The sequence below is a fragment of the Diadema antillarum genome, unplaced genomic scaffold, assembly GCF_040938485.1.
Source record: "Diadema antillarum isolate AM-2024a unplaced genomic scaffold, OU_Dant_1.0 seq00002016_RagTag, whole genome shotgun sequence".
NCBI classification, from domain to species: Eukaryota; Metazoa; Echinodermata; class Echinoidea; order Diadematoida; family Diadematidae; genus Diadema; species Diadema antillarum.
The window spans coordinates 168,203-194,186 of record NW_027272671.1 but is presented as its reverse complement, the minus strand read 5'-3'; the positions used below and the strand labels follow the sequence as shown (position 1 = coordinate 194,186).

Genomic DNA, 25,984 nt, shown 5'->3' with positions numbered 1-25,984 from the left:
TAAAAGATTGCAGATGTGGCATTTTCAGACCACCCTCATCATAATCATTATACAACAAAGAACGTTTTATCTTATCGTTCTTATAACTCCATAAAAACCCAAAGAATAATTTTTGAACCTCATCAAAGAAAGATGGAGGAGGATTTGGCAATATACTTAAAGGATAAATCAATTTTGGAATTATCAAAGATTTTATAATAACAATTTTTCCATAAAGTGTCAAAGATCTACAATTCCACAAATTCAAAAGTGCTCTTATTTCTGCAATTCTAGGTTTGAAATTCAAATCATAATCGTTGGTACAATCAGAGAGGGGAATCTTTATTCCTAGATACATAAACAAATCTGTTGGCCAAATAAATGGAATGTCTCGACACAATGTTTCTGAAAAACCTCCAAGTCTGACTACATTGCATTTCTCAAGGTTTATTTTTAGGCCTGACATTTCTCTAAAACTATCCAACACTCCAATACATTTTCTTAGATTCAATTCATTCGGCTTCAAAAACATAATTGTGTCGTCTGCATATTGACATATTTTCACATCTATATCGTATATTCTTAATCCCTTGATTTCCTCATTTTGTCGCATTAAACAGCCAAGTAACTCAACTGCAATTATAAAAAGATATGGAGATAAAGGACAACCTTGTCTCACTCCACGTTGTATATCAAAAGATTTCGAAGAAAACCCATTATTTATTACGCAACCCTCAATTTTGCAGTATAGCAATTTGACCCACTGAATAAAAGACTGATAAAAACCAAAGGTATAAAGAGCATAATATAAGAAATCCCAATCTAACATATCAAAGGCTTTTTCAAAATCAATGCTTAAAGCAATACCTTCCATGTTATGCATTTGACAATAATGTTTTATATCAATGAACAACCGTATAATTTCTCCTATGTATCTACCTTTCAGGAAACCATATTGATCCCTACTTATTATATAAGGTAAAACCTTTTTAAGTCTTTGGGAGAGAATTTTTGCCAAAATCTTGTAGTCACTATTAAGAAGTGATATTGGACGCCAGTTCTTTAAAAGTAACAGGTCTTTACCTTTTTTTGGAATCAAAGTTATAATGCTTCTTCGCATTGAATGTGGAAGAGATTTTTCCTCAAAACATTTATTATACATAGAACATAACAAATCTCTAATCTGAAACCAAAATATTTTGTAAAACTCGATGGGTAAACCATCAGATCCCGGTGTTTTATCGTTTGCAAATGACATTATAGTTTCATAACATTCTTTCTCTGAAATCTTTCCACCAATGAATCGTTCTTCATTCTGATGCAGTGTAGGTAACACCAAATTTTTAATTGGATCAACATCTAACTTTTTCAGATTGTCTTTGGTATATAACCGGAGATAAAATAACCTTTCTTCTTCAAGAATATCAGTTGCATCGGTTAAAATGGCATTGTTTGTAGATAATCGAGAAATACACTTCTTTTGAAAATTTCTCTTTTCCAAATTAAAGAAATACTTAGTATTACGTTCACCTTCAGCAATCCATTTGGCTTTGGTGCGGACAATTATACCACGCACGACTTCTTCCTGTAATTCTTCATATTCCCTTTCTTTCCTTTTCAGATCATTCAATAACACATTGTTATCATTCAATTTATCTGTATTACGCAATTTATTAATTTCTGATTCTAATTTACTCAATCTTTTCTGACGGACACTTTTATTTTCTTTTGAAATTTGAATACACTTTTGTCTTACTTTGTATTTCAAATATTCCCAAGTCTTTATTGGGTTCGAATCTTTGTTTTCAGTCAAAACTAAATCTACTACACTTTGTATCTTTTCCACATTTTTTGCCGAAGCTAAAATAGATTTGTTGAGTTTCCAAAATCCCGGCCCCCGCTTTGCAACGGACTTCATTAACATCAAAGAAATCAAAGAATGGTCCGTTTTATATCCAAAGCGGATATCACATTTTTCAACTGAAGTGGTTAAGCTTTGGGATATCAAAAAATAATCAATACGACTTCCTATCTTACTGTCGTGAGACATCCAAGTGTATTTCAATTTTGATAAATTAAAGGATCTCCATATATCAATCAAATCAAAATCTAACATTATATCAGTTATGGCCTTGAAGCATCGTGGATGATTTTGGATCAAATTCGGAAATTTATCTAACTTAGCATCTAAAATTGTATTAAAATCACCACCGATTACATATGGTTCTTCCCCGTGCATTGCAAGTAGCTTATGCAGATCAGCAAAAAAACTATCGTTGTCATTATTGGGGCCGTAAATATTACCGAGTGTTAACAAATTTGCATTTAATTTCAGGACGACCAACAATATTCTACCATTGTCATCTCTAACAGTGTTTACTATTTCAAAAGTTGCAGAAGGTTTCAGAAGCATACATACTCCTGCACTGTCAGATCGACCATGGTTGAATATGATTTTATATCCCCATTCTTGACACCATCTTTTTTCTGAATCTGGTGAAGAATGCGTTTCTTGTAAGAAAATCACATGATAATCTGAATTTCTTATCCAATTAAAAACGCATCGTCTTTTAAAGGGGTTTCTAAGTCCCCTCACATTCAAAGAACAGAGTTTGATATCAATTGGCTCACTCATGACGTACGTAAAACATTCTCACAGTATTATACGGATTGTACAGACAATATATGAGAAGGAAATTGGCATGTATTTTCATTCCGAAACTCAAAAGGCACAGTATGAACAAGTGATGTGAATTGAGTTTTTGGCCTAGATTTGTAGGCAGATTTGAAATGAAACAAAACAAAAAGCACCACCACCCAAAAGAAACCGTAAAACACGAAAATTGCTGATTTGCGATTTTCGTTTTTCCGCCAGCATACATTTCCGTGGCGTGCGAAAAGGAGCTCGTCATTTGAGTATTTTTGGCCTTCTAAAACAGCATGAAATAAAATAACTCACATTATTTGACTTTGTTATCTCGAGCAAAGGATCTATATAGTGTGTCGTTTATAATAGTTACGTCTCTGTGATAGCAATTTTGTCTTTTATTCTAAACATACATTTTACAATAGACGTAATGGACAGAATAGCTACCTCCATAGAACATCATTCTATGCACTAAAGACTGTACGACCTACACTTTATGCAAATCTGACAACCTCAGTGTTTTCAGAGAACCGGGGGAATCTTTAGGGCCATCTTTGTACTTGATAAGTCTTGGTACCGAGTTCGGGATGAAAGCGAACTTGTTTTCCTCCCTGAGCTTTTTCACTTTGACCATGAGCTGCTTGTGTTCCATCCGCGTGTCTTTGTGTACATCGTCGCTCACGCCCACTTTGGATCCGCGAATGGTGACACCTTTCAGAACGGAACTACGCTTCAGAATCGCTTCGCGATCAGTGAAACGCAGCAGCTTGATATGGATGGGGCGTGGTCTCGAGCGGCTACCTTCGTTCCCAGTAGGGCGGTGTACACGTGGTGTGCGATGGGCACGCTCAATCTCCACCTCACGCATATTCAGATGAGTCGCCAAGAAGTCGCGGGCATAGGTTACGCAATCCTGTGATCCATTCGACAATTCTTCCCCTTCTGGAATCCCGTGTAGTATGACGTTGTTCTGCTTGCTGCGGTTGACAAGGTCAACAACATTCCTGCGTAGCTCATTTACATACTCAAGGTCGGCCTTTACTTTGCGAATTTCCCCAAGATCTTGCTTGATTTCTCCCATTTCTGTCTCCATATATGACACTCCATGTTCAAGGTCAGATATTCTAGTGTCTAGGCTTTCAATGTTTCCCTCTATCTTCGTGACTTTTTCGGAGATAACATCAATTTTTTTGCACATACCATCGAGCATCGACACCTTTTCTAGAATGTTACGTAGTAGAGACTCGGTATTTTCCGTACGTACCTCAGCAATGGAAGGTGATATGGGAGTGGCACTTTCACTTACTGTTTTCTCTTGGTCCGCTTCTCCTGATTTATCCTCAGAACTCGACATACGGAGACGTTTGAAACTAAGCATGGCTCTTTACTTTCAGGAAAGAAAAAACTGTTAAAGCTTGGTCCAAATGAAATTAGGCCGTCAAAAATAATGGTTGAAGCGCAGCTCCAAATTTTGCGTCCTCTCTAGCTCGACATCAAGGGCGCCCTCCCAAGGAGGTGTTTCTTTCACCAACAAGGTTTGAGAAAAAGAGTAACAACAGTCTCATTCCCTTTGATCCCATGTCTCATGCCGCCACTCAGAAATATTTGAAGTATGTGCTAAACTGGAGCTGCCTCGCAGATAGGAAGACAATTGATTCATGTGCCATTGTATCATGACTGTCACTCTCAAAGGAAGATATGTCTTTATGATGGTAATTGCTTTTCGCCGTCCCTTCTTAGAAAAGAAGCGGCACATTAATAGTACAGGCAGTCAGGGCTTTGGAAAGGGCTCTCGAAAGGGCTATGGAAAGGGCTATGGAAAGGGCTATCGAAAGTTGATAAACGCAGCCGACGAAAACAAGAGGCACATTAATAGTACAGGGAGTGGACAGGGCTTTCGAAAGGGCTATGGAAAGGGCTATCGAAAGGGCTATCGAAAGGGCTTTCGAAAGTCGTTTAAACTGGGGAAAGTTGATAAACGCAGCCAAAGGCACTCAGAGAATTGCGGAAGGAACGGGTTATCTCTTTATGTGCCATGGTGGAAACCCCCTGTGTGCCACCTTATTCTGAGACACGAAGGTAGTCATGCTTTGAGAAAGAATTCTGTTTTTCCAATTTGTATAACTTCTACAAATTTCTGTTAAAATGGGCATAATAGTAGGCAAAGTTAAAGAGGAATGCCAAGCTTTGTTCAGATATAAATTGTATGACGAATCTATTTTCAGTGTTTCATTTGAGTGACCAGCTACTACATTACTCTAAAGGCATGACTTTTGCACATAAAACCTTAACAGAAACTTACAATGTACGAGCAAATCTAGTTGGGAACACCGCTTGATAATCAATTACCACATAGAATGCAAGCCGTATAAGAGAGGATCAAAAGCACAAGAAAGGCTTTCATTGTGCCGCGGGATTAGCAGTAATTAGCGGTTTATCGATCGGTCTTGGCGGCTTTGTTTGTTGAGCAGAATATGCGAAGTTGGCACGCCGTCGACTGACTCGGCCGTGCGAACGTGGCACATAAAGAGTTAGTACACCCTGTACTTCAGAGCCATTTTTCTCAGTTCACACTTTTCAAGAGTGTGTGCTTTCCTTCTAACATTTAGATAGGTTTTCATAGTGACATGAGAGTCCATTTGAATCGAGTATACATCACTTCATAAGCTTAGAAATCTTCTCTTTCAGAATCTGCTCTTAACTAAAAATCCATGGAAAGTGGAAATGGAAAATATTTACATTAGTCAGCCCACGAGTTACACAGCTCATGAATCAAACAGCCCATGCGTTCAATACTAGGCAAATACAGCCCATGAGTTCGACAATACGCACAAAAAGCTCACGAGACCAACACTAATCAAAACAAGCTCACGAGACTGATACTACGCAAGAGGCTCACGAGACCTACACTAGGCAAAATAGATACTTTTCCCATGGAGAATGAAGTTCTCAATTCTGGCGCGCGTCCACGTTTGTTGTCTCGCACAATGTGAAAAGGCAGCTGTGAGACTCATATGAACCAAGGAGATACAGTTATGGCGCCATATGCAGAATAATTCCGATAAACTAAGTTGTGTTTTTTTCGCCCATAAACTTACTTTATAGCCGAAAATATCAGCTTATCAGTCGATGAACTTAGTTTCTGTTAATATTTTTTTTTTCCGAGAGAAACTGTGTTTACCGAGCTATAAATTTAGTTTATCGGCAAACTTTGTCTATCAACTGAAAAACGCAGTTTATCAAGCGAATATGTCGCGCCGTTGCCAAATAATTCCGATACACTGAGTTTATCGCCGATATCGCCGGTGAGTTGGCTCAGTCGGTAGCGCGCCTACCTCCGGCCCGAGTATGGACTGAGCAATGTTGTGTGTCAATCAGACCGTCCCCTCTAGCAAGAGGCAAAACACTCTGTCCCTCGGATAGGACATACAATGGAGGTCCCCGTGTGTGACAGAGTCACAACTCATGCACGTCAAAGATCCCGCTTCATTCATTTATCGCAAAGAGCAGGGTGCTTAACCCGTTGAGGACGGTTTGATTTTGCTATAACACGCATTTCCCATAGACCTTTGCCCGAGTATACTCGGGACTCGTCCTCAACGGGTTAACCTGGTGAAGTAGTCCCACCACATATCCAACGGGACCCCACGGAAGACCAGCTTAGCATCTGAGGGAGAAAGATTTGCGGTGACACCATGTGTATGTAGTCCTTAACCGGATCGTTGTTTGGCAGAAGAGCCTAGAAATATGAGAATTGAAGAGGGAAGCGACATATGGGGGCTGTAAGGAGGGCAAAAAGTGAAGAGTCGGGAACAGTAATGGGCTGGAAGTTGAATGTGCACTAGTGGAGACGGTAGAGAAAAGAACACAGAGAGTGGTAAGGAAGAATAGAGTGAAAATCAAGTAATATGTTCGGACATCGTTAGGGGGAGAAAGAAGACAGTGGAGGGAAGAGGAAGAGGGAGAAGTTGAAGGTTGGAAAATCATGGAGATAGGAGAGAGAAGTGAAGATTCATGAAACCAAGAGAAGAACGAAGGCGGCGAACAATGTGGACTATGGAATGTGGAATCAATGGAGAAAGGATGAATAATCCCGCGAAGGAAAGGTAAGTCGAAGAGAGATGAGACTTTGTTGAGAGAAGGGAGGGAGGAGGGAACAAAGAGAAGAAGAAGAAATAAAAAGAAGAAGAAAAAAAAGAATAAGATTCAAGAAAGTAAAGGAGAGGGGGCTTGGGTGGATCCTAGAAATAAATGCTGCAGAGGAAAGAAAAAATGTGGAGGAAAATGAATGACAGTTAAATCCTAAAGAGGTTCCCGCGGGAGAAATGCAAAATGAGAGATCAAAATAAAGTTAATGTGTAGTCCTGAGGGGAGAAGACAAGAGCAATAAACTGTGAAGAAAACTTTAAATTAATACAGTGCTTCTTGCTTCCATACAACCCAATGGTCCTTTTCAGGACCACTATCCTGAATTTTGAAGCTTGTAATTGGTCAAAATTGATCCAGTGATATTTGTGGAACCTTATTGTTACCAAAGTGCGCTCATACGCAGTTCCCATTGTTCACTACCCCTTATTTGGTAGGTTTTCATTATTACATCTGAGCGTACGTGCTAACTTTTTAACGCGTAATACGCTGGGCAACGACATTGCGTTCAATTTGACTACGATTATCGAGAAACTTACGTTTTTCGCTTGATAAACAGAGTTTAATGTAAAACTTAGTTTTTGGATAAGCTCAGTTTTTCGAAAAACATTGTTTACTGAGCGAAAAAAAAAATCTGTTTATAAAGCGATAATCTTAGTTTATCAAGCGAAACACTATAGTAGGGCAGATATGTAACAAAATTTGGCCGAGATGCTCATATCCGGCAGAAAGTATGAAATTTTGCATATAGGGGTATTTTGGGGTGCTGATTTCAAATATTGCCGGATCCAAGAGATCTGACCACGGGGTCGGCCGCCATTTTGAATTACAATATGGCCGCCATCACAAAACAAATCTAAAGATCCCTATCTTCAGTTCTGAATGACCTGTGGCACCAAAATTTGGTACACATGAGCGTTTTGACATATTGAATATGATGACAGATTGATTTGAAGTGTCTGACAAACATCGAATGGCCGCCATTTTGAATTCCAATATGGCCGCTTCGACGAAATATTCAAAATCCCTATCTCGATTTCTAAATGGTGAGTGACGCTGAAATTAAGTGTAAACAAGTATTTTAACATACTGAGTTAAAATACTAACTAATGTGATATGTCTGACAAACGCAATGCCTGCTATTTTGAATTTCAATGTGGCTGCGAAGACAAACACCACGACTAACATTCACGGGCATGTCAAAAATTGCAGCAAAAAGGAAGCATAATGCCTCTTTCACTGACGTCACAATGGAAATACAGCAGCGCGCACTCAATCACTTACAAACGCGCGCTCAATCAGGTAGCCTAATTTACAAACCCGAGATAGAGATTTTCAACACTCCAACATGACAACTTTGTATAAAAATTCATATTGGCTGCCATGCAGCTTGTCAGACACATAAAATCAGTTTGGTATTAACGTCATCATATCACCATGCTTTTAGGTAACAAATTCCAATGGCTTATGCCATGCAGAACTGAAGATAGGGATCATTGACGGCGGCCATATTGGAATTCAAAATGGCGGCCGACCCCGTGGCCAGATCTCTTGGATCCGGCAATTTTTAAAATCAGCGCCCCAAAATACCCCGATATGCAAAATTTCATACTTTCCGCCGGATGTGAGCATCTTTTTCACATATCTGCCCCACTACTACGTTTGTCGAGAAACTCTGCATCGACTGATAAACAAAGTTTTCGGCGATAAACTAGGTTTTTTGTTTGCAAAAAAACAAACAAACATAAGTTTATCGGAATCATTGGCCAAACGGCGCGCCATACACACACATTTTTGGGTGGAAGGGAACGAAAATGTACCCTAATACTTGTTAACACAGTTATTAACTATAAGGTGAACCAGTGGGCGTAATTTCATTGTCGCTTAAGTCTCTGGGGGTTATTACCTGGAAGTTAGTTGTCGTAGGAGGAATTGCCCTGGAAGGGAAGTCTCCTACGGATATTGCCCGAGAGGGTAATAAGCCTACACAGATTAGTCGTCTGGAGGGGTCGGCAATTTTCAGGGTAGTAGTTATCAGGAGGTTGGTTTTTCAATGGGTTAATCGGCAAATAAGATCAAAAGAATGTTTAACAAAAAAAGAAAGTTGCTACATTATCATTTCCTTTAAATGAAAAGACTAAACAAACAGAGAACACACACAGACACACACACAAAAACAAGAAATATGTGTCTAATGAGTAATTGTGATGAAGTTAAAAGGATGGTATAGTACTGGTTGAGGTTAGGATTCAGCTTTAAACGCTTTGTGAGATATTCATAAACCACTCTAAAAATAGTAAACAGCATACAATTCGAAACAGAATTGAAAGTTTTTTGATCAAACTCGGTTTTGTAATGACTGAATTATTCAAAACAAGGTAAAATAAAGCAATCCTGATAAAAGTCGTGTCCTTTTCATTTTGAAGTGGAAATCCTGACACAACGCTATGTGAAATATCATATTTATCAGGCATTTCATAGAGTGGTTTGGTCTGTTTATCCTTGATAGAAAGCCACCTAGCCGTCGCGGACCACAGTGGGATTCCCAATACCCCGTCACCGCCGTAAAATAAAACGCGAACAATGGTCTAGTCATCACGTGACGTGTACAATGTTTTCGCAAGTTTATTACAACCGCTAGTTCGAATAGGATACTGTCAGTTATCGGGGGCTTGGTCCACACTGCCACTGCCGTCGTTATTCAATGTTTGCGCACTTGGATTCATCGAAATTGTCTCTGTCCTTTTTTGACAAGTGAAACTTCACTTCCGGTTGAAATGAAAAGATACCACAAGAACGTAGATTTGTTCCTAATAGTGACTGTCTGTATAATCCATTCTAGCTTAGCAGAAGGTAAGAAGTGGAGATTTTCTATGCATTACACATAATACCCTTGGTTATACCGATGCTTCAGATTATGATCATGATGATGACGATGATTGTAGCTAGGTTTATACATATCAATTAGTCATGTTCATTTCATTTCATCACCGTCACTTTTACACAATAATTATTGTACTGATACTGCGGAAGATGATATCATCACTGTTACTATTGTAACGCATTGATATTATTGATATGGAATCGATTGATTAATATTGGACAGGTTGTGTGTGATGTGATTTGAAATATTGTTGTGGAAATGTGAACGTCAACCGTTGTTTTGTAACTCGTGTACTTGTTTTGACCTGTCATTCGTTTTTAATGAAACGGTAGACATTATATATATATATATATATATATATATATATATATATATGTATATATATATATATATTGAACTTGAATAAAGTCACGATTAAACAACAAAACAGAGAGGTGCGTGAAGAATACTTACGAGTGATATCGCCCTTAAAAGCGTGGATGGCAGCATTACAAAGAAAAAGAAACTGAATCATGCAATCATCACAGTTAGAAAAGCAGGTAATAACACCTACGTATACGGATCTTTTTCTTACTTCTATTCCCTGCAAAGCATAATACCAACTAAAGCAGAAGACAGTAACATAAATTTCATTCATCATTACTAAGCATTAGGGAAAAAACAAATTAATCTGAATGCTCAGAATATTACTTTCGAGTAATACCAATGTTTCGATTCTGTTGTAAATTGTGTCAGCAATCATTTACCGTCGCTGTGGGGGTTTGAAGAAAATGGCCGCCGCATTTACAAGTCAGTGGCACAGATTCACACCACACATTTTGTGTAACTCCTATTTGCTCATGCGTGTATTTTAGAATGCGTACAGCACAGACAAGAGAGTCTCTACCATGTAACGGAACAATGGCGCCGCATTCTGCCTACCAAGTCATAGCATGTACAACATAGAGACAGACATTCAGCCTCGAACTTTGACCCCAAAATGTTCTGTGCGAAAATGTGCATTGACAATAGGTGGGAACGACATAATAGGGTGTGGTGGAAGCTCTTATATGTCACTTAATTTGTGATTAGATTTGATAGTCACTCACTGAAAGCAAAAGCATGTTTTACGATGAGCCCTTGAAGAGGTAAAAATACCCCCCCCCCCCCGCAAAAAAAAAAGAGACAACTTTCCGTACAAACCATATACCGGGTGTCCTCCAAAAAAAGCGGAAGGATGGATTTTCGGTACCTTGCTTTCTAAAAGTGGTTTAATTTTTGACATCATTAGAAAGTACATCTTCCGCAAAAGACAATGATACCAAAATCATTAAATTTGGCACAGAACCAATTATGAGTGAAGAATTTGGGTGCGACAGGCGTTCCATACTGTTTATTGTGTAAGACCGTTGATCCATGTCGACAAAAGATGCAGCTTGCACATTGGGCGCGCGCACACACTCACACACAGACACACACACACTATTTTTTTTTCCTGGCCAGCGCCCAATGTGAAAACTGTATCTTTTGTTGACATGGATCAATGGGCTTACACAATACACCGATATGGCACGCGTGTCGCACCCAAATTCTTCGCTCATATAACGTAGCAAAAATTCAGCGAAATTTGAAAATGACTGCATTTACACAATTGGGCCTAGGATAAAAAGTTTCCTACCCAAAAATAATGTGTTTTGCATCATTGTCTTTTGCGAAAGATTTTCTTTCTATGATGTCAAAAAATATATCACTTTTAGAATGCAAGGCACTGAAAATCCACGTTTCGTTTTTTTTTTTCTCTTTTTCTTTTTTTTTTCTTTTTTTTCTTTTTTTTTTTTTTGGGGGGGGGGGGGGGGGGGGGGGGGACAACCGGTATAATGGACAGGCGCCCGAGAAATAAACTCTTCTCATTTCCCGTTCATCTAGCTTCAGTAGTAAACACTGCCCCCACCGTTCGGGCATGGACAAGGGGAAACATTCGACTGCAATGTCACTTCGAGGAAGAGCCACTAGCTGTCTTCTGGGTCAAGGAGAGCAGCTCAAATCAGCCGCTTGAGACAAGAAAGGCTTCTTTCTTCGATGGTAATTTTGCAAGCAAAAGTGAACGGTTTAATATCGACGAGAACTACAGTCTCGTCATCAGCGACGTGCACGTGGAAGATGAGGGCCGCTATCATTGCCAGCTTGTATTGGGAAGCTTCGAGGTTTTCTGGAACTCAACCCTCCAGTCAGTGATCTGTAAGTACTGTTTCATCCTCTGAACACATAGGGACGGGGTTGACTTACTGGGAAAATATTTACAATGTCATTAGTGAACCCCAAATATAAAAAAAATGAAGAAAGTAAAAAAAGAAAGGGAAATAAATGCCTATATGTTTGCAGGGATTGATACCATTAGTACATGTAATGGATTCGCTGGTATATTGAGCTTCATAGGAAATCCATGAGTTGGCCGTGGAATTGATCCTCATCGAGAAATCATTAAATGGATCTGCATGAGGGAGGTCATCAAATTGACTCCTTGTACATCATGATGATATTGTAACAGGGTGTCCTGTATGTGTTCAAAAGTAACCAGAATGTAGTGAGAATCAACTATACATTTACAGCTTTAGTTTTAGGAGTAAATCTCATATCGAATCTGTTGTAACCAGTTGAGGACGAGTCCCGAGTGTACTCGGGCAAATGTCTATGGGAAATGCGTGTTGTAGAAAAATCAGCGTTAAAGCATGCATAATTAGCTGCGTTCATGGGAAAGCGAAAGTGAGACCAAAAAAAAAAAAAAATCTACGCAAAGATGACGTCATGCTGCCCAATATTTGACAAAAGATGGCCAAACGAACATGGAATTTCAATTTTGCTCCTGACCTTGGTTAAATCCAATCAAAAGCCGAAGCATATCAGATGTTTTACAGAAAGTCACACGATGACACCCGAACCACACTAGGAGGCTACTCGAAGAGGTAAATGTTCACTACACAATACATCTTCGAAAAGTCCTTTGGCTATTTTCTTTTTCTGATAAAAGATTTTGCTGCCGCTCATGAAGTTGCTGACGCATCATGAGAAACTCCATCGGTGGTCATAAAATGGTCTTACATGATCTCACGAATTACTGAAAGGTTATACGATCAGAGTCGAATTTGTACATTTCCTTTATCGTGTGCCCATCTTTTCTCTCAATTTCAGGACAGTGTAAAACCTGCATTATAAAAGTCTGTTGAACACATCATGTAACACAATAATTACAGCAAATTAGATGATTAAAATCCCTGCCATTTACGGCTTGGCCTCAATCACTTATGTTCAACGAAGAATCCTGTAAGTTGCAGAGAGATATCGATAGGTATGTATCCAAGGCGCATTGAAACTACCTGTAAATGGGTAGTAATGGTAATTCATCCTATCGGGTGATATCGATACGTTATTTTGTCAGTGACTAGAGTGTTCCAATTTGCTGAGAACATAAATAGAAGCGTTAGAAAGGAGCGAAGGATGTGGTGTGAATGAAGACTATGGTGCATGCCTCTCTTGACACTTTTTTTCCTGTCCTGTTATTAATAATAATATGGATTTGAATATGACGAAATGTAATCAGATGCTTATGTGATCCTTTGTGCTTATAGGAGGCATGTAACCCCAGTAAGCAGAGTCAATATGATCACTTTTAGGGAAAGGGAATAGCAATATTTACGAAAATTCGGGCGACATATTGGAACCTGCAGAATTTGCTAATTTGGTATTAAACATATATATATATATATATATACATAACATATTAAACATATATATATATATATATACACACACTTCGAAATCAAGATTTTGTGAGTGCCATGATTTATCCCCACGGAGTGAACAAAACACTGTGCAACGAAATATGCAGTGTAAGAAAGAATACATTCTAATATCATTATCATCATCATTACCATTAATTTGATTGCTTTTAGCAAGGCACAACAATTGAATGCTCAAACAACAAAAGGCACATAATACAAGGTCTGATGTGCTTCCTAAGCTGTCGGGCTGGGGGAAAAAAAGCAATCGAAATCACTATGGCCCTTGAGCCTTTCCAACCAGCTGAAGGAAGGACATCAGGGAATAGCTGAAACACACACACACAAACACACACACAAACACACACACACACACACACAAATCAAAACTTAATATAGACAGTTTCAAATTGACCAATATTATTATCATATACGCCAATTGAATTCTTGTAGACACGAACTAGCAGTATCACTTTGTCAGCTGGCACTCCTTAACCATCTCGTACTTTTATCCTAACACATCTTCAAAACATCTTGCCAATGCGAGACTGGCAGCTTCATATGTTAAAAGAAAACACTATTTGTATACACCGTTAAATCCATGACTATACCCCGAGTCGCTCTCAAAATATATTACACAAAGAAATAACACTTCATCAGTTAGTGGAAGATCACGTTCACATACTTCGATATGACACATTTATGTAATACACTTTTGCATCGTCTAGCCCCAGCGGTAGACACCTTGCCAACCATTCAAGGCTGGAGAGGGGAAGACATCCGACTGCCGTGTGAATTCCACGAAGAGCCTCTAGCTGTATACTGGGTCAAGGAGAGCATGTTAAATCCCGAGCTGTCGACGAGTAAGGCATTCTTTGACGGGGATTATGTGAGCATGGCGGCACGGTTCGACATCGACAGGAACTTTAACTTGATCATTACCGACTTAGAAGTGGCAGATGAGGGTCTCTATCACTGTCAAGTGGTGCTTACGAATTTCGAGAATTTCGAGAATTCCACCCTCATTACTGTTAGCTGTGAGTACTTGTTTTTACGAAAGAATATAACTGACTTGTTAGTGAGTTTGGTAAATGCAACAGTCCGGCAGAGGTGCAGGATAACAAAATTGAGTAAGTATGGATGAGGTAACATCTACATATAACAAACTATTCTGAAAGTACATAATATGGGTGAGAATTTTGAACGATGTACAATTGCCAATTTTCCCACCTTATGACATTCTTTCCCTTAGAACACGCCAGGATGATCTAAGAAACTATATTTTTTCATGTCATCTCCGAAGATTGGTAAATTTCCTTTCAGGAAATGTATGGTTTGGTTGACTTTTGCCTGATATTTTTCATTTGACAAGGACTTAAAGCGTGAAAATACGGTAAAAACGCTATTTTCACAATAATTTTTGTTTTTCAAACTAATGATGTGCCTTTATCATAGTACGTGGCATCTAATATCTGGCCATGTTCTGGATCTGACATATCATGGGTATGTACCACAAAATTATAAGAAATTTATGAGCACGTATAAAATTACAGAGAACAATTGAAATATCAAAGTCCTAAACAGACGAACGTCCGTGATGCTTTTATTTCTATCACTGCTGCGAATTCTACTTTGTTGTCCCAATTGTAATGTATACGAAAATTTGGTGTTCCAACTAATGAACAATCCTGCAAAAACTGTACGTCTGCTGGCTGTACATGGGACGTAACATTCTTTTATGCAACATTATACTCTATTTTTTGATAAAGATCGTAGCCCATTAAACGTTATTGGTGATATTGTTCTGAGTCGTAATCAACTAAGATCTAGCCACACGATAACATGTTTGTTTTGAGTTTCTGTCCATCCTTTGTCAAATAGGAACCGAAATTATATTTTTCGAGTGGGACACCATCTTGCTTTGATGGCGAAGGTACATTTTACCCTTGGCTCTCTAGCCGAGGAGCTGCATGTCATTTTTGGAGCGGACTGAGGCTCGTCCCCAGTTTTTGGACCATGCAATTCATCGAAAACCAAGCAAATAATTAATATTTTCTCTGAAAGTTCACCTCCTGATCCCCCTCTGAGCAATACATATGTTGTAAGGATGTCAAATTTCTTATAATATGCATTGACAATACCTTTTCAAAACTTTGAAAGAGTTAGGAAGGCTAGGTACTCTCTGCCGGTTAGTTATCCGTCCTGGAACATGACCCTTGTAGTAGAACGAACGTCCTTGACAATTCCAACGAACGTCCGTGACGTATGCAATCCCACCGATAGAGATAACTTGTCCCGAAAGTGTTCTGTATTCTTTAAAACTTTTGGCTCCAATAGCGACAAATAAAGTTTTACAAAGTAAACTATGAGCTTAGAGCAGTGGTTTCAGAATTTTTAAGGCGTTATGTGATCATGATGAGCAAACAGTTAAAAATTTACTCACAATTTTACACTTGTTTTCCCTCTAATTATACAAAAACAGCTTAACACTTAAAAAAAATTTTTAGAAAAATTGAATTATGCGTAATCTGTAATTTCTGTGCATATGAATTTCTTTCTAATGAGGTTCTTGAGACAATTTGTACCGTTACAGGTTCTTAAAGTTTCGCTCACGGACGTTCTGTCCGAGAAAGGAAATTTTTGATAATTAAAAAAATATCACTGCACATTAAGTTAATGTTACTTGAAAATATTACCAAATCACTGAGTCGCTCATACCCAAAAGTGAATAACGTTCAGCACTCAATTTACCTGTAATAACAAACGGAAAACATTTTGGTCACGGATGTTCGTTGGTAGAATGAGTCAATTGATTACATAGTAGGAGAAAGAAGAACAGTGCCACTTTTTAGTGACAGATGCTCCAAGTGTTTATCTTTTGAGTATGGTAGCTGCCGTCTCAAACAGAACACATCCAGTTTTGGTCTCCATAACGGACGTTCGCTGTAATTGTCATGATATCAAATACCTTAATTCATTCTTATTTCTCTCTTCACGACGATTTTTCTTTCACTCCCTAAGTAGCCTGAACATGTTGCGACCAAACAGAAAACAAAAACAAAACAAAACAAATCCGAAAAGTGCTACGCAATCACATTCAGGATAATGATGGAAGAAGTCTGTAATAGGCATGTGATGAAGAAGAAACGGACAAGTTTCATAAGGACGTGGAAACAGTTGAATGAAAATGAGAAGAAACAGAGAAGGGATCGAGCTCCAATACACAGAGAAAAGAATTGCCAGTGCACTCCCGTTATACCAATTTCCTCTGGAGAAGTTTTTTTTTTTTTTCATTCATCGAAATGCCGTCACAAGCGAACAAAAATAGTGCAGTATACAATTATTGTCTGATGAAAACACGCAAATCCTCCCCTTATCATGGCATGGTGTTCTTTTTTCATACTCATCAATGAGAAGCAATGTCAATTTGTAATTCTTTCCAAGATTTTTTTTTTCAGTTTACATTTAAGAGACAGAGAGATCGTCAATTTGTTTGTGCTTTTGTGCTTACTTTGAAAACACATGCTAAAAAAGTGATGATTAAGAATAGGTTTAAGGTTGCACTTTGATACGTTCGCTCTTCCAAAGATTCGTTACTCCGAATGTCCAAAGGTTTGTTATTCCGAAAATGAGAAAATAAAATGTTCGTAGTGAATTCAGGAGGTTTCTTATTAAAAATGTTCTTATTCCGAAATTATGTTAGTCCTAAAATTAAGTATCAAGGTTCATTATTTTAGGTCTGTTCTTCTAAAAGTGGAATGGGCCTGATATTCGTTTAGGTGAAAACAGTTATCATGAGGTTTTGAAATTTGGAGGATTTGGTTGTTAACTTGTTTCTCCACATTTGGATAAGCGAACCTGATTTTTCATGTTGCAATTAATAAACCTTTCGATTAACCTTCGGAGATTCCTATCATTTACCGAATAAAAAAGCTTCATGATTATACGAACTCTATCAATTTTCAAGTTGACAAACTGTATGAATAACGAGCCTCCAAAATGACGCGCTACAAAATGTTTGTTATAACAAACCATATTGTATAATATCGAAGTCACAAACATCCATCCAAGTTATATGGACTTATTGCGTCTTGTTATGACGAAACTTCGCAGCATCGAACGTAATATCATTTCTGACTAATATAATAACACAAATTCTCCTCGTTAACAGTGTGTAACACAAGGAGCAAACGTAGAGGGATTTCTTCCTAACGTATTCGTTTGCCCTCCCCAGCTACACTTCGTATTTTTATAACGGAGCACATTTCTTTTGTTTTTGTATGTTAATTCTTTGTCATATTTAGCTGTGACCATGTTCGTTATAAGCAAATTTTTCATTGAAGACTTTAGATAACAAATTTAGGACCTGAATCTCTACATCGTGATAACGAAATTTTGATAAATATATTCGTTGTCAAGGATGGACTATACGTCACTGAGATTACACGTACGTTTGTACGTTCATTTACGAGAGATAGGACAATTGTTTTCTTTGATTCCTCAGTATGAGAAGATAAACAAGCTTTTATAATTGGGAATTGGTAATATCTATTCAGGATTTTGCAGAGGAGTTTGTTCTCGACATGAAATAATTGTTGTTTGTTGTGAGTAATATGCGTTTTCAACTCAAGAGAGCCGCATTTTTCAATATCTTGTTTGTTCCGAACGTCCGTGAGCTATATGCGAACCTCCGTGATGAAAACTATGGTATGTTTGTGGGGTTATAGAGACTGCCTGGACCAGATACATCTTAAAACGGTTTGTTATTATTTGGGAGTGAGGATTAAAGTATGGGATAGTGAAATAAGAGGTCAAAATATTGAGTTTCTGTGAAATGCGCGTGAAGTGGAGAAAGTGTTTAGCGGAAGAGCAATATTTCAACAGAAATGACGAATTTGGTTAAATCATCGGTTGTCTACCATTACGTACAGGTTATGAGTACAAGCTTAATATTCTGCCAACCCGTACACATGTCCCTTACGATATTTCGTTACAATTTTGAACTGAATCAGATCTTTGCAAACTATGTTAGATGGTATTCAAATGTATGTGCAGTACTATTCCTCACGGACGTTCGCTGTTCTGGACATGGTAAACTTCCGCGGTGAATAAAAACTTGTTCCTCTGGGAAAAACCTAGTATAATTGGGTTCATATTGAAGCTTGAGATATACTCTTTCAGGTAAGATAAATGATTTGGAGAAATTCCTACTTTTTAAATTTTACCTTGTTTTGGCTCAATTGTACATCGTTCAAAATTCTGACCCATATAATGTGATAAAAAGTGAATCTTTATCATGATTACAGTACATTATAAAATGAATTACTTAAAAAAAAATATATATATATAATACATATACATATACATCATGAAGATCGTAAATGTCACCTTGTGATCGCGGCGCACAACTGTGATTACAAATTTGTTTGCTTTTTTTTTATAGAAATGAGCAATAAAAAAATAGAGATAGAAATGTTACGGGTTCGGTCGGACATTTACGGGTGAACCGCAGTGAGTAGAAAGAGGATTCGTCGGTTAGCATGTAAACCTACATTTTTTTTTTTCTAACTCATAAGTACTTCATTTGTAAAATAGTCTGGAAAGTAACAATGTAATGTCATGATCCATGGAACATCATCCATTCTACAAAATCGAATGTCGGGTGTGGACCAACACGGTAGCATTACACTACAATGTTTATGCTTATAAGACACCCTTGATACAATTCAAGTTTTATGACTTGATAATACAGTATGTCTGGAACTTTGTTCAGGCCTGATCAGGAAAAAAAATGGCATTTGTTTGTTTATTTGTTTGTTGTTTTGGGGTTTTTTTTATTTTGTTTTGCTTTTCATGTCCGACACGTATTTGACTTAGCGCACAAATATTTGTCTTTTTGTGAAAGAGGTCTAGTTGTGGCAGGTGCATTTGGTGTCTGCTGTCTAGAAATTTGAATGATTATCTTATATATTTGTTTGCTCCCCAATACAGCGATGGTATCAACGCATGAAATTGAGGAATGCGTTGATGAGAGCCAACAAATTCCAAGCCGGTGTATATACCAAACTTTCCCAGAAACTTCTTACTTTAACCTTACGTGTGTCATTAGTGGATTCAAGCCCAACATTTCCATGCTGTGGACCGAGGAGTCGGGAAAGAAACTGCATTCTGTGATTTCAGAACAGACAACTCTCGCTGACGACACGTACGAGAGGTTCGAGATGATCACTGTTTCAGCCAAAGTCGGGGCTGAGCAAAACTTCATGTGCACAGCTACTGGAGACTCCTTGAATGGAAGGTCCACCACAGAAATCACAGTCCTGCCTATATCAGGTTGCTTTGTATAAATTCATGCTTTTCAATGATTGAGTCATGCTAATTTTCGTTATTACTGATGAAGGTTCACGACACATCTTGTAAAATCTTTAAATAAAATCTAATGTTTAATAACGTTTTCGATATTTCAAAGTTAATTTTGAGTGGTAGCGATGATTGTAACCACGCAATCATTCAAATTTCAACGTTGATGTTACACAAAACAACTACATTTGAAACATATGGTTCCTTTTTTTTAGAAGATAGCAACAGACACATCTTACAAGCATTTTGAGTGTATCTTCTGTACAATACATTGAAAATAAATGCCATTAAACAGAAAATTTCACCAGTTTGCCTGGATTGGATTAATGGAATAAAATGTGTTATCGTTTCTTTCTTCCATTTACAGTCGCTTTGGCATATACTCTGGTACCCTGATCTAGAACCAATACCTTATAGAAAAGCATTTCTGCAACGCCCGCATGTTTTGACAGCCCCCCCCCCCCCCCCTTTCCCCTTGCAGTACATGATAGGCCTATTAGAGCGTTGTAGGCCTGGTCAGGAAAAATCACGGTTGTCGTTATTTTTGTTTCATGTTCTAAACAAGCGTTCCAATGTAAGTCTCTTCATACGAAATAGGCCCCCCAATGTTACAAACCTATCGTAATATCTGACTAACGAAGTTCATTTTACATTTAATTCACGCGCATTTTCCCCCTAGCAATGATAATAACAAATGGACTCGAGGAGTGCGTTCACGAGAGCAAGCTGAATCCAGACCGGTGTACACATCAAACACCCTTTGAGACTTATTCCTTCAACCTTACGTGCGTAGTAAGAGGAGTCATGTCTAACATATCCATGCTTTGGACAGAGGAGTCTGGAGAGGTGTTGTATCCTGTGTTATCGCAACAGACAGCACTATCTAGCGGCACATTCGAGCGGTTCGAGACAATCACCGTTTCAGCCAAACAGGACGGCACGGAGCAAACCTTCATCTGTACGGCTACCGGAGACTCTCTGAATGAAACGTCTACCGCAGAAATCATCGTTCTACCATTATCAGGTTATGGGGAAACTTTGTTGATATTGAGTTTTCCATTGCGTTATAAGCCAAACCGTCCTTACTGATTTATGTTCTCCCTAAAGTATGACATATTTTATGAAATATGTCGATTTTGATTTTATTTTGATGTTTATTCTGAGCTACTATTTAGGACTGAACGATATCTATAACACACACATGTATACATGCAGTATATGTATAGGTATTATAATCTTATGGCTCGACACTACTTTTTTTTTTCTAAATGATTAAATATCTTTAATTTTTCTTTAGTGGCTCTATAGAATAAAGGAAAGCCTGAAAATATGATAATTTAGCAAAACACTGAAATGATTAAGAATAAGAATACAACATAGCATGACAATGCTGTGAAAATCAATTATATACGACATGCTCAAAATAGCTCGTACTGTTTCTTAAAAAAAGGGCAAAAATGTTAATAATTAAATAATTCCATAAACATGGACTAAACCAGGAAAAGCAACAGTATGATAAAAGCATAAAAAAGGGTTTGAAATACCACGTACCGTTTGCTGACTCCCACCTCATGCAAATGAGAATCGAGACACAAAAATGACTTTTCCATGACGTACTGTAATCGTGCACTTATCATTCTATTCAGCGTCGAGGTATACTAACTTCTGTTCTTTGTAGATAGAACTTGAAAGCGAGAAAAAAACCAGTTGACCGAATTTGGCCGTAAGATTAACTGGCAACCCTGGTCCCGGCAGCCAACTGAAATGCATGATGTAATAAAGCACTTATTGGCCACGAGCAATCCTTTCATTCCCTGGATGAAAAAAAAAAAAAAATATATATATATATATCAACACATTATATATATCAAAACATATCATTCTCTAGAGAATGAAGGCCTGATATCTATTTTTATAGGCTCCGAGCCACCAGGCCATCTCTTTTGTTGAGCATTTTATAATAAATACTACCACACAATCAAATTTGCTTCCTTTCAATACTTATGTGTCCAGTTGCTTCCCTTGAACTTATCTTTTGTTCTGGCGTTGCAAAATGAAAACCAAGAAAGCAAACTACGATTAAGTGTTATAATTATTATCAAGACTTCTCTCAACTTACCAAATATCTCTCACGGATGTAATGATAAATGTATCGCGTGTTATATTCTATATACACCAGGTCCTGTTTCAGGTAAAAATGACAATCTAGGTCTGGCTATTGGACTTGGCATTGGCATATCTGTTTTCCTGGTCATCGCATTTCTCCTCGTTGGAAAATATCTATAAAAAATACCACCCGGACTATCTACCGCGAAAAGGTGTTCAAATTTTTTATTTGGTTACCAAAGCAAATCATTTAGAAGCGAATATCATTTCATGAATCCGTACATAAAACGAGTAGAAAAGAATTAATGTACCATTGTTTATTTTTCTAAGAGTTGTATGTTTATAATGGAATATTTTTTTTTGATAATGGCTGAATTGCGGAATAGTTTCGTGACATAACGTAGAGTTCAGGTCTGTCGGTAAAGGAATAATGTAATCTACGATAATGAATTACAGGATTATCTATACTTATACGGTCACACAGTCAATAATTGACAAAATCATATTTTTCAAACAGCATTCACATCTGCATAAACACATGAATACCATGAAGACAGCATTGTTTGTATAAGATTCATGTGTTGATGCGAATATAGTTCTTACTACTTACTGTTGTCGTTGTTCATGTTGTTACGTTTCAAAGGATGTGGCTGGAATCCCTGCTGGCGGAGACAACACGAAACTGAGCAATCTGACGCGGAAGAAGAATTGATAGAGAGTACGAGAAGCATCATTATTTTGTATCTTATCTTGGATGCAGGAAGATGAAGGTCAAAGTCTCGGAACAGTCTTGGAAACATTATCAGGATATCAATTTGTTCTACTCATTTAGGCCTATTTATTTTATAAAAGATGTCCCACATCAAGGTAAAATTTTGGCTTAAGAAAAAAAAAATGTACGTCAAACGCAGATAAGAACATAATAACATTTTCAAAAGTATCCTGTAATGCTTTTTGATAGTACGCTAGTTATTTTCATCTTCCACAACCCTTCAAGGAATTTGTAGAATATATACATAATTTCAGAGTGTAAACCCCAACCAGAAGTAATGTTTTTAGATCATTTTAGTCCGTGGACATAAGCCATGAGGACATCAAAATCTCACGTGAACAGTTTTATTGGACCCAAATGTTGTTAGTTTGTTGTTTTTCATAGGTATCTCTTGATAAATATTAAAGGCACATGTGTCTTATGGGTCCATATGTGAAATGCCAATACAAGCCAAGGCACATAATTATATCACACCATTGTATATAGCTATCATGTTCCCTGTAAATGTTTCCCTGTATCATGGTTGATCTGACTGGAATGTCTAAATTGTCATGTGTCTTCCTTGAAGAATGCAACTGACACGTTTATTCATAAATTGCTGAAAACGCCCAATGCATGTCATGACTATTACAGTAACCTACTACTGCCTACACACAAAGTAGTTGGTAATGTGTCGTCCCATCAACTAACACGTGGCATCATCTGAATCTGAATAATCAATGGAAAGATCTCCTTTTTTACTCATAATAGTGAACAGTTTACAGAGGAAACGAGACGGCCTTCGGCGGAAAATAAGGGATTACTTACCCGGGAAGGCGCGTTATGGTAGTCATTTTAAAACCCAATCGAAGGTGAACATCGGCGTATTTGGTGAAAAGGATGCTGGCAAGTCATCTCTCATTAACTCGCTTATCTTCGCCCTTCACGGTAAATGTGAATCATTGTATCACTTTTGTTAGTGTGAGTGTTTCGATTTTGAATGAGGACTGCCGTTTCATTGAGAAGAGGCATCGACAATATATTGGTATCGAATAGATTGCTTACACATAAAAATGGGAATGGCCAAAATTAACTGCAAACTTGGTCCATCAATCTGCCTACATCGCGAGTATCTTATTTATATATAATGCTTTTATCTCCTTAATACTAATTTGTTTGCCATCTCGTGAAGAGTCCATTTTTTTTTTCAAATGTAATTCATATCATGACCGCAGACAGCCTGCGAATTTTAAACAAAGCACGTACTTAACTTTCAAATGCAATATGGGTGATTTCAAAGAATGAGAATGTTTGAAGACACAGTGTCGTCATTAATCACTATCACTTTCAACTTTTTGCACATTTGTCTTCAGTGAGTGTTATAATATGCGGCAGACGTGCAGTACAATAAAACCGTAGTAAGATAATATGTGTGCAGCTCCTTATACGTGAGGACGATTTCAAACTATGGAATGATTTTAGTGGTAATTACATTCGGTAAATGCCCATCGGCAGCGTCGTTTTACCGTCCGTGTAGCATTATTCCACCGGCCAGTACAGGTAAAGTATACACCTATGATACTTTGTGATTATTCAAAAAGAAAGAAACATATTCACTGTATGTAGTAACCGGATTTTTTTTTTTGTGTGTGTGTGTGGGGGGGGGGGGGTTGTAGTTCTCTTCGCGCATAAACAAATGGCTGTATGGGAACCCCCTTTTGCGCAAATTTGTGAAACTCAACTAATCTTGTAGCATACGGCAAACTAAAGTGTGAAATCAAGACAAATATGAAACGCTTCAGTTTCTGGCACATTGGTCACTTCAGAATGAGTAAATAGACACTTTGTAATAGACAACTTGTAAGACATTAAATCATGGATATTCAGTGTGTGAAAGCGATAGGACAATGGTGTTGACATAGCAAAATGATCGATGATTCTTTGGACAGACACAAGTCCTGTTCACACTGACAAAACATCGAGAAGTTTAAGATCGTGAAGACTTCGCGATCGTAAACTTGTCGTAATCTTGCCAGTCTGATCACGTAGTAACGATTTATGAAGCGAAAAAAAAGAAACTATTGAAATATCTTTTACACAGAATCAACGCACACAGACTATTTTTTGATGAACATCGGCGATAAAATTGTAATACATTTCTGTTTTGTTTAGTTTGGTTTGATTTGGATTGGTTTGGTTTGCGTCTTATTAGATTTAAGATGCCCGAATCAGTTGCTGAAATACAGGATCCCTCGCACGTGTGTAGGCACTTACGTGTGTGCTTGTGTGTGTAAGAGAGAGAGAAAGAGAGGGAGAGAGAGGGGTGCTTTATTTCCGCTAGACATGATGTCGCTCGTAACGTGATAGACTAGTTGAAAAGTAGGGTGACATAAAGACAAAGAAACGAGAGAGAGAGAGAGAGATGAAGAAAGGACGAGCTTTATTCGAGTTACCGAACTTTTTATCATTAATTTTGTAGTCTTCTTCATTTTGATGAAATTCAGGAAAATATCCCGTGATATCTGATGAAGGGTACACAGAACAGCCAGGAGGAAAAACCCGTCACATATTAACTGAGAGAATCGATTTGATCGAGACTTGTGGCATTACGGACTTCTCTTCCGAGACTTTAGACCGCCTCGAGGACCGGCTTAGTGAGTTAACTTTACCACAGGAAACTGAATTATTGATATATGAATCATTCACTTGTAACCTAGAAAAGAAAATTACCACTGAGTACATAGTTATCACCTTTATTAGACCTTCCATGCAGTCATCGTCCCAATGTGGATGCTTTCTACACTGTCACAGCCTATCAACAATCTAAATCATCAAAACGTCGATATTATTTTTTTATTTATGTTGTTTCGATTTGATTTCTTGGTTTCTGTATAATCATTGTACATACACATTCATGTACAAACATAAATATAATAATATATATAAGTATTTTTTTATTCATTGCCTGTGTATAATGTACAGCAAAAGTACAACAAAACATACAATGAATAATACAGAGGGGCTACAGCATAAGCGTAGCTTGATTTGCGTGCAGCCCCCGTAGCATAACATAACATTATAATATACATCCTGCGCAGCCTAATTTTCATACCCTTTACAAAAGTGAGTAGTGCTCATTCAAGCATGCATTATTTGTAGACATTTTGGTGTCATATAAATTAAGTTGAGTCCATAAGCTATCCATACATACAAACATTTTCCCCCATGATTATATATTCCTTATTCGGCAGCCATTTCAAAAGTGTATAGTTTTATTTGGGACACCCTGTACATCGGAAGGAGAATAGGAGGGAGGGATGACTTGCATAGAGATAGGATAGTTGAAAGGAGAAAGT

At 37.8% G+C, this 25,984-nt stretch overlaps 1 protein-coding gene across 1 annotated transcript in view; it reads left to right on the top strand.

The window, feature by feature from the left end:
- LOC139713619 (uncharacterized) overlaps window positions 1-22,645 on the top strand; it is a 73,902-nt gene extending 51,257 nt beyond the window's left edge. Inside the window, exon 4 of the mRNA XM_071625325.1 lies at window positions 22,521-22,645. Coding sequence (XP_071481426.1) covers window positions 22,521-22,645 — 125 coding nt within the window. The remainder of the gene's footprint in view (window positions 1-22,520) is intronic.
- Window positions 22,646-25,984: the final 3,339 nt, after the last annotated feature.